The sequence below is a fragment of the Cnephaeus nilssonii genome (assembly GCF_951640355.1).
Source record: "Cnephaeus nilssonii genome assembly, chromosome: 13".
NCBI classification, from domain to species: domain Eukaryota; kingdom Metazoa; phylum Chordata; class Mammalia; order Chiroptera; family Vespertilionidae; genus Cnephaeus; species Cnephaeus nilssonii.
In genome coordinates, this window is record NC_137084.1 from 1,939,105 (window position 1) to 1,947,892 (window position 8,788).

An 8,788-nucleotide genomic window follows, 5' to 3' on the forward strand; every position below is an offset into this window, starting at 1 on the left:
CACCCCCACCCTGGCTAGTCCGAGGCCCTGACCCCAGCTCTCTGGCTCCCCTTAGCCAGCAGAACTTTTTATAATAAAATAAAATAAAGCCTCTTTGTGCCAACGTGTGGGCAACCTGGTGTCTTGTGTCTACCCTCAGGGCGAGGTGGGAACTGAGGCTCAGGTGGGCAAGGTCTGGGGGTGTACCCTCCTGGCCCTCCTCCTCCGGGTTTCCATGAGCTTCCACGTGAGAGGCACCTTCCTAGGGTCCTACCCTCCCTACACCTGGGACTTGGGGGCTGGAGTCAAGGCAGGCTTCCTGGAGGAAGAGGAAGAGCTGGGGAGGAGGAGCAGAACCACAAACGGTGACCCGGGGATGGTGGACTCGCCAAGGAGTCCCTCCCCCGCTCCCACGCTCAGGGCTGGTTGGCGGGTTTGGCCTCTGCCCCCAGGCCTGGCCGCTGGGCGCCAGTCTTGAGTGGCAGCCTTGGGCGCAAAGCGAGACACTTGGGTCCGCCCTCGGCCTGGGTGATGGGCGGGCCTGCACCTGCTGCGCCGCCCGGGCTGTCGCCGCTGCGCACCTGACCCAGGTGAGCCGCCCCGCCCCCGCGGCCGCGCGTCCCAGGTCTTGGCAGCGGATGAGTGGCAGTCACGGCTCAGACCCACGGGGGTGAGTGGAGGTCGCCGACTCCCAGAAGCCGGACCCAGGCCTGGTGCTTGGGGAGCCAGGGGGGCACCTTGCCCCAGGAGCCTCCGGGCGGGCGCGGTCCCGCAGGAAGTGGCTCGGAGCCGGGCTGGCTGCCCGCGTCGCCGGAAGCCCAAGCCCGTCCGTGCACTGGTCTCCCGGGCCTTCCCGCTCCGTCCGCGCGAACAGCGGCTTCCGTGTGACCTTTGCGCGGGAGGGGGAGGGGGGCGCCAGGACCTCCCCCAACGCCCCAAACCGGATCCTAGACCTGAAACCTCCCAAGGCCGGGGCGGCGGGGAGCGGGGGGAGCCGGCGGGGGAAGCGTTGGTGAGCGACCCGAGAAACGTGCAGGGGGCGCGGCGCACCGGTCGCCAGGAGGAGCTCCCGCCCCGCGCGCTCCCGCCCCCCGCACCTGGAGTGTGGGTACTAAGTCCACCTCGGGGAAGGCGGGGCGCGAGCTGTGGGGCGTGTGGCGGGGGAGGACCGGGCTCGTGGGCCCGGGAGAGCGGGACGGAGCCCTCGGCCCGCGTGGCCACAGCCTCCTGTGCACGTTCTTTGCTTCAGGAGAGACGCCCGGGGGCGCAGAGGGGCTGCGCGCCCCACAGGAGGGGAGACGCTCGGAGACCCTGGGTGCTGAGCTGCAAGGCCGGCGGCGGGGCCGGGGCTTAAGGGGGAGGAGCCGGCTGTCTGTGAGCCGCGGCTGCGGAGCCCAAGGTGCTGGGCTGCAGGGGGCGCGCTTGGGTTCGGAAGGGCTGTTGGTGAGGGTGCCTGAGGCCACGTGGGTTTTTCCGCTCCCCTTGGAGGCTGGGCCTGGGCGGCGAAGGAGGATGGGTGGACGTTAGTGGAGGGAGCTGGTGGCAAGATGAGCACACAGATCGGGGGACAGTCTGGCTGGAGCGCTGACATCCCGCGAGGCTGGGGGGCGGGGGGCACGGGGGAGAGCTCAGCTCTGCTTCCGCGGGTGCTCCTGGGCCGGCGTGGGAACTGCCCGGGGCCTCACATCTACCAGCCTCCAGGCCACTGGCCCCCCGAGGAGAGGCTAGGACAGCTGGCCTCTCCAGCGGGCCCAGGCTCGGTTCTGTGGGACCCTCACCCAGGATTCTTGAGGGCCACAGTGGGGTTGGCAGGGCTGGGACAGGGTCACATGAAGGGTGTCGGAAACCTGATGCACTGAAGATGCTCCTCTGGTGGCCCCGCGTGGGTGAGGGTAGGGACAGGGGCCCGTTTCTATGGACATCGGTACCAGCCACCTGTTGCTGGGCCCTGAGTCCCTGGTCTGCCTGGAGCCGCTGGCTGCCCCCCACTGGCCTCTGCTAAGGCCCCTGTTGACTTCCTTGCCCGGAAAAGGGAGCGCTGCCCCCCGCCCCCCCCAAGCCAGAAACCAAGGTCCACAGGACCCCTCAGCCCACCTGTAACTGCTCACCTTTGGGGGCCACACTGGGAGGGGACCAGAGAGCCCTGCGCAAGGCCCCATTATTGGCAGACGTTTCTGTAGGACCCCTCCCCCACCAACAGGTCGGAGGTTAGAGACACCGGGGCTGCTCACTCGGGGGGAGGACATGGGGACGCCCCCACTTCCCCGGTGTCGTGTCTGTGAGGTCTGCAGGAAGCCGGCCACACTGCCCAGCGGGCCCTCCTGTGTGCGCGGGACGGCCCGACGGCGTCTCCTCACCAGGACCCCGCACGCCGCCTGGACCCCAGCCTCTGCATCCTCCCGGCACCTCAGGCCTGGCCCCGGGAAGCGGTGCCCGCGCTGGGGCGGGCCCAGAGGAAGGAGCCCTTGACTCAGAGTTACAGGAAGAGCGGCAGGCGGGGCGGGCGGGGCCAACCCACTGCCCGCCTGCCCGGAGGGGGTGGGCGCCTGGGTGGGGTTTAGGGTTAGGAGAGGATGTGACAGCACGGCCAGGAAGCTTCGGAAAGGTTCTGATTAAAACACACACACAAAGCCAGGTCCTCGCCCTGCTGGGCGATGGGTCCCCGGCAGCTGCGGCGGGACTGGGCCGGGGCCCTGCTGAGCGGAGGCTGCTCCCAAGCACAGGTCAATGACACCCATGACCAGCGCTGCTTGCAGGACGGAGCCGGAACCAGGTGACTGGGCGCCCTCCCCCCTCGGCCTGCTGCTCTGTGGGAGTCTGAGCCCTCCCCGCCCAGGCCTTCCCGCCCCCAGGCCTGTCGTGGGGTCAGCCTGGCGAGGGGAGGCCTGCAGCGCGGGTGCCTGGGAGAGCGAGGGACACAGGAGGCTGCGTGTGCGCCAAGGGGGGGGGGGGCGTGTATGTGGTGGGGACGTGCAGGTGCTCCTGGCTGTGTCCCTGGCAGGAGCTGTTCCAGGGCGTGCCCACTGTGTGGGCCACGGAGGGCTGGAGGGTGGGGAGTGTCCACGTGTGCACACGGGCCAAGGTGGGAGCTTAGTGCAGGGGGTGGGTGGGCAACACAGACACTGGGGGGGGGGAGGGTGTGCCCTGTGCACAAGTGAGTTGAGAGGGGGTGAAAGGGTGAGTGTGCAGGGGAGGCCCCCTCCTGGCCTCATGAGGGTGCCAGAGGGATGCCCACTGCTCCATCCTGGGCCGTCTCGGTGGCCCGGGGGCAGGGGAAGGTGAGTGGAGGGCCCGGTGTAAGGGGCTCAGAGCGACTCTGACCTGGTGTCCGGGTGCCCGCTCCATCCCAGAGGCCAGCGCACAGCGCTGTTACATGTTAACTCGTCCTGTTCTTGTTTAACTTGCTCCCTGGGGATGCGGCAGCCTCTGACCCGACCTGGCAGCCTGACTGACCCGCCACCGAAACAGAGAGCGAGCCCGCCAGCCCTGGGGTCCAGCCTGCCCAACTGGGTGGCACCGTGCCCGGCTTGTCCGAGGAGGCCCTGGTCAGACCATGGCAGGTAGATGGGTCAGAGGGGCGGGCACGGGCCCCACTCTCACCTCCAGCACCTCCCTGGCGCCAGAGTGCCATTTAGCCCAGGCTCTGCGCCCCCTCCTCCAGGCTTGTGGGGGTGGGCGCTGCTGGGGCCCAGGGCGTGGGCGGGGAGAGAGGGCCGCTGGGCACCGCGCCATCAGGCGGTGGCTGTGTGCTTTGACGCCTGCTCGTGCTCAGTCCGATGGGTTTTGAGGAGAGAAGCTCAGGTCCCAGGAGGGGGGAAGGCTTGCCCGTGGTCAGCAGAGGGTCCTGGGACCCTGACTCCCAGCTCGGGGGGAAGGTGCTGGCACCCCCAGCGCCCCGTCCCCCAAACCACGGTGCCCACACGCACTACAGCTCCCCGGTGGGGGGTGGGGCTGAGGCCCTGCGCCTGGGGCTCAGGTCCTGGGTGGACGAGCCGTAAGATGCTGGGCCCCATTCTCCATGGGACTTGCGGACGGACAAAGTGTGACCACCAAGCGGCCCAGGCCACTGGCTGGCCTCGTGGCTCCTGGCCCTCAGACCGACTGTGGACGGGGGAGCCTGGTGTCCTGAGCGCGGCTAACCCCCTGGGTCCTCTCTCTGCAGGCGTCTGCGACAGGCCCCCCGACTTCCTCTCCCCTTCCGGAAACCAGGCTCTGGGGCCTGCCCTGGGCAGTGTGGTCCCTCTGAACTGCACGGCCTGGGTGGTCTCCGCGCCCGGCTGTCCGCCGCTCCCAGTCCAGTGGCTAAAAGACGGGTTGCCGCTGGGCAACAGCAGCCATTATGAGCTTCGTGAGGACTCCTGGTAAGAGACCACCCTGGACACCGACGGCCAGTGGCCTCTGACCTACACCCTGGTCTGTCCCACCTGGACATGGCTGGGGCGTGACCTCCCAGACGTGACACGGGCTCGGTGCCCCTATGGACACAGACTGAGGGTCAATGACCGGAGGGGCAGGCGGCCCGGTAGGCGCTCTGCACACCGCCGGGGACCATGGGTGCCAGCAGAGTGCTGAGGCCTGAAGGAGGCACTGGCCATTGGGCCACGCCTGGGATCAGAGCACCCCAGGACCCAGACCCAGGATTAGGGTGACTCGCAGACGGATCCGTACCCCCTCCAGGTTCTGCCGCTTCTCTTAGCCCATGGCCCAAGGGCTGCCCAGGAGGCCACACCGCAGGCTCTCAGCACCCCGGATGGGCGGGGCTCTGGGGTCCCCCGATGCTCTCGGGCCCCCGGTGAGAGGTTGGGGCCTGGTCTCCTCAGGGTCAAGGCCAACCTGTCAGAGGTGCTTGTATCCAGTGTCCTGGGGGTCAACCTGACCAGTGCTGAGGACTACGGGACCTTCACCTGCTCCATCCAGAACGTCAGCTCCGCTTCCTTCACTCTCTGGAGGGCTGGTGAGGGGGTCCCCGGGGTTCAGGGGGGAGGGGGGGCAGGGAGCTAGAGGCTGGAGGGTGCTGGTGAGGGGGTCCCCGGGGTTCAGGGGGAGGGGGAGCGGGGAGCTAGAGGCTGGAGGGTGCTGGTGAGGGGGTCCCCGGGGTTCAGGGGGGAGGGGGAGCGGGGAGCTAGAGGCTGGAGGGTGCTGGTGAGGGGGTCCCCGGGGTTCAGGGGGGAGGGGGAGCGGGGAGCTAGAGGCTGGAGGGTGCTGGTGAGGGGGTCCCCGGGGTTCAGGGGGGAGGGGGGCAGGGAGCTAGAGGCTGGAGGGTGCTGGTGAGGGGGTCCCCGGGGTTCAGGGGGGTGGGGGGGCAGGGAGCTAGAGGCTGGAAGGTGCTGGTGAGGGGGTCCCCGGGGTTCAGGGGGGAGGGGGGCAGGGAGCTAGAGGCTGGAGGGTGCTGGTGAGGGGCAGGGGCTCAGGGTGCAGCTCTGTCCCCAGCCCCAGCAGGCCACCTGGCCGCCGTGCTGGCCTCACTGCTGGTCCTGCTGGCCCTGCTCCTGGCGGCCCTGCTCTACCTGAAGTGCCGACTCAACGTGCAGCTCTGGTACCAGAACGCCTACGGGGAGGTGGAGGTGAACGGTGCGTGGGCCGTGGTGCGTGGGCGGACGGCCTGCACGGGTCAGCGCAGGGGTGGCTTCGGAGGTGGGGAACAGGGACACCTGGGCCCTGGAGGGCTCCGGGGAGCACACACTCCGGAAGGAGGGACTCCACGCGGGTCCGGAGGGCACAGGGCCTGGGTCTGCTGCCTGGGTCCTGGTTCGAGGGCTCCACTAGGCACCCAGCATGGGGAGGGGTCGTGCGCGGGCCTGAGCCCCGTGCGAGCGTGAGGAGAGGGTTAGGGGACCCCAGGAGACAGCGCCTGGAGGGGGGGGGGCCTGGGCCTGGAGAGCGGCGGAGCTGACCCACTGCCGCCCGCAGACGGGAAGCTGTACGATGCCTACGTCTCCTACAGCGACAGCCCCGACGATCGCAAGTTCGTGAACTTCATCCTGAAGCCGCAGCTGGAGCGCTGTCGGGGCTACAAGCTCTTCCTGGACGACCGCGACCTCCTGCCGCGGGCAGGTGCGGGCGCGCTCGGTTCCCGCCCCTCCCTCGGCCCGCCCCGGACCCAGGCCCCGCCCCTCCCAGGCGCCTGACCCCGCCCCCTACCAGGACCCCGCCCCGGACGCAGGCCCCGCCCCTCCCAGGCGCCTGGCCCCGCCCCCTGTCAGGGCCCCGCCCCGGACTCAGGCCCCGCCCCTCCACCCCTTCCTTAACCCTGACCCCGCCCCCTACCAGGACCCCGCCCCGGACGCAGGCCCCGCCCCTCAATCTCTTCCTTAACCCAGGCCCCGCCCCTCCCAGGTGCCTGGCCCCGCCCCCTGTCAGGGCCCCGCCCCGGACCCAGGCCCCGCCCTAGGTCGCAGCCTGTGCCCCGCCCCTCAACCCCTTCCTTAACCAGGCCACGCCCCTCCCAGGCGCCTGGTCCCACCCCCTGCCAGGGCCCCGCCCCCTGCCAGGGCCCCGCCCCCTGCCAGGGCCCCGCCCGTCTCGCCTCGGACCCTCCCTGCCCGCGTCGGTCCCAGCCCGTCCCCGGTTCCCCGGTTCCCGCAGAGCCCTCGGCCGACCTCCTGGTGAACCTGAGTCGCTGCCGTCGCCTCATCGTGGTGTTGTCAGACGCCTTCCTGGGGCGGCCCTGGTGCAGCCACAGTTTCCGGTGGGTCCCGCGCTGGGTGGGGGTGGGGTGGCTCGGTGCGACCTGCTGACGGCCCCGCCCCCGCAGGGAGGGCCTGTGTCGGCTGCTGGAGCTCACGCGCAGACCCATCTTCATCACCTTCGACGGCCAGCGGCGCGACCCCGCGCACCCCGCGCTGCACCTGCTGCACCAGCACCGCCACCTGGTGACCCTGTTGCGCTGGCGGCCCGGCTCCGTGGTGCGGAGGGGAGTGCTCTGAGGCGGGGGGGGTCCCGTGGCCGCTGCCCCAGGAGCCTCCTTGGAGGTTCCCGGAGCCAGTGAGCACCGGGTGTCTGGTTCGGGGCCCTGTGCCGGCGCTTCCGGCGGCTGCATCCCCCGTGCGTCCCCACCCGCTAAGCGCCCCGCCTTGGCCCCCAGACGCCGTCCTCGGATTTTTGGAAAGAGCTACAGTTGGCGCTGCCGCGGAAGGTGCAGTACAGGGCGATGGAGGGAGACCCCCAGACGCGGCTGCAGGATGACAAAGACCCCATGCTCATCGTGCGGGGCCACGTCCCGGAGGGCCAGACCCTGGACCCCGAGCTGGACCCCGACCCTGAGGGGGACCTGGGTATGTGCACCCAGCCCCACCCAAACCCCGGGAAGTCAGGGCTGAGGAGCCCAGAGAGGGGCCCGGGTGGGGGGGCTCCTCCCTGCCGTCTGGGGATGGGCTTGACCGCCCAGGACCCCCTCACCTCACGGCTTCTTCCTCAGAGGCGCTTGTGCCTGAGACCTGGCCAGCGCCCCTGGGACCTCCAGTGTCACTACTCAGGAGGGTGAGCAGGGAGCGAGCGGGCTTCAGGCCTGGTGGTCCCCCCAGGTGTCCGCGGGCCTGTCTTTGGGGAGCCATCAGCGACGCCGCACGCGAGCAGGGCCTCGCTGGGAGAGGGCCGGGGCAGCGAGGTGGACGTCTCGGACCTTGGCTCCCGGAACTACAGCGCCCGCACAGACTTCTACTGCCTGGTGTCCAAGGAGGACATGTAGCCAGCCCCTCCCCCCCTCGACCGGGAGTCGGACCTGGAGTCCCGCCTGCTTCCGGCCTGGGGACCCCTGGGGGTGGGGGTGGCCCCGTGCCCCTCCTTGTGCCAGAAAATAAAGTCCTGTTGGACCCTGCCTCCGCCTGGTCCTGTCCTCTCCTGGGCAGGAAGGGGGTGCGACTGTCCTGGGTCGGGCACCTCTCACTTCCATCTCGGGCTCCCCAGGGCCCCCGACCCCACCCTTGTTTCATCCCTGTGGCCTCTCAGTCACCACATCGGGCTGTCCACTCCCACCCGCCCCCTCTCCATCCGCCACCCTCCCCCCTCCATCTGCCACCCTCCCCCCTCCATCTGCCACCCTCCCCCTCTCCATCCGCCACCCTCCCCCCTCCATCCGCCACCCTCCCCCTCTCCATCCGCCACCCTCCCCCCTCCACCTGCCACCCTCCCCCTCTCCATCCGCCACCCTCCCCCCTCCATCTGCCACCCTCCCCCCTCCATCCGCCACCCTCCCCCTCTCCATCCGCCACCCTCCCCCCTCCATCTGCCACCCTCCCCCTCTCCACCTGCCACCCTCCCCCTCTCCACCTGCCACCCTCCCCCTCTCCGTCTGCCACCCTCCCCCCTCCATCTGCCACCCTCCCCCTCTCCATCCGCCGCCCTCCCCCCTCCATCTGCCGCCCTCCCCCTCTCCATCCGCCACCCCCCCTCTCCATCCGCCACCCTCCCCCTCTCCACCTGCCACCCTCCCCCTCTCCGTCTGCCACCCTCCCCCCTCCATCTGCCACCCTCCCCCTCTCCATCCGCCACCCTCCCCCTCTCCATCCGCCACCCTCCCCCTCTCCATCCGCCACCCTCCCCCTCTCCATCCGCCACCCTCCCCCTCTCCATCCGCCGCCGTCCCCCTCTCCATCCGCCGCCCTCCCCCTCTCCATCCGCCGCCCTCCCCCTCTCCATCCGCCACCCTCCCCCTCTCCATCTGCCACCCTCCCCCTCTCCATCCTGCCAACCCGCCCCCTCTCCATCTGCCACCCTCCCCCTCTCCATCTGCCACCCTCCCCATCTCCATCCTGCCAACCCGCCCCCTCTCCATCTGCCACCCTCCCCCTCTCCATCCTGCCAACCCGCC

At 70.4% G+C, this 8,788-nt stretch overlaps 1 protein-coding gene across 1 annotated transcript; it reads left to right on the plus strand.

Annotated features, from left to right (window-relative positions):
- Positions 1–990: 990 nt before the first annotated feature.
- On the plus strand, positions 991–7,960 carry SIGIRR (single Ig and TIR domain containing). Its single transcript, XM_079789019.1, has 10 exons — positions 991–2,752; positions 3,403–3,539; positions 4,142–4,340; positions 4,800–4,933; positions 5,410–5,550; positions 5,890–6,033; positions 6,565–6,667; positions 6,734–6,884; positions 7,064–7,253; positions 7,503–7,960. Exons 2-10 carry the CDS (start codon positions 3,533–3,535, stop codon positions 7,664–7,666), a joined length of 1,233 nt encoding a protein of 410 aa, XP_079645145.1. The 5' UTR covers positions 991–2,752; positions 3,403–3,532; the 3' UTR covers positions 7,667–7,960.
- The last annotated feature ends 828 nt before the right edge of the window (positions 7,961–8,788 follow it).

Excerpts from the sequence above, each read along its gene's own strand:
- SIGIRR (XM_079789019.1), top strand. Across the intron at positions 6,034-6,564 it reads CGACCTCCTGCCGCGGGCAG|AGCCCTCGGCCGACCTCCTG; the intron begins GTGCGGGCGCGC and ends CGGTTCCCGCAG. Across the intron at positions 6,668-6,733 it reads TGGTGCAGCCACAGTTTCCG|GGAGGGCCTGTGTCGGCTGC; the intron begins GTGGGTCCCGCG and ends CCGCCCCCGCAG.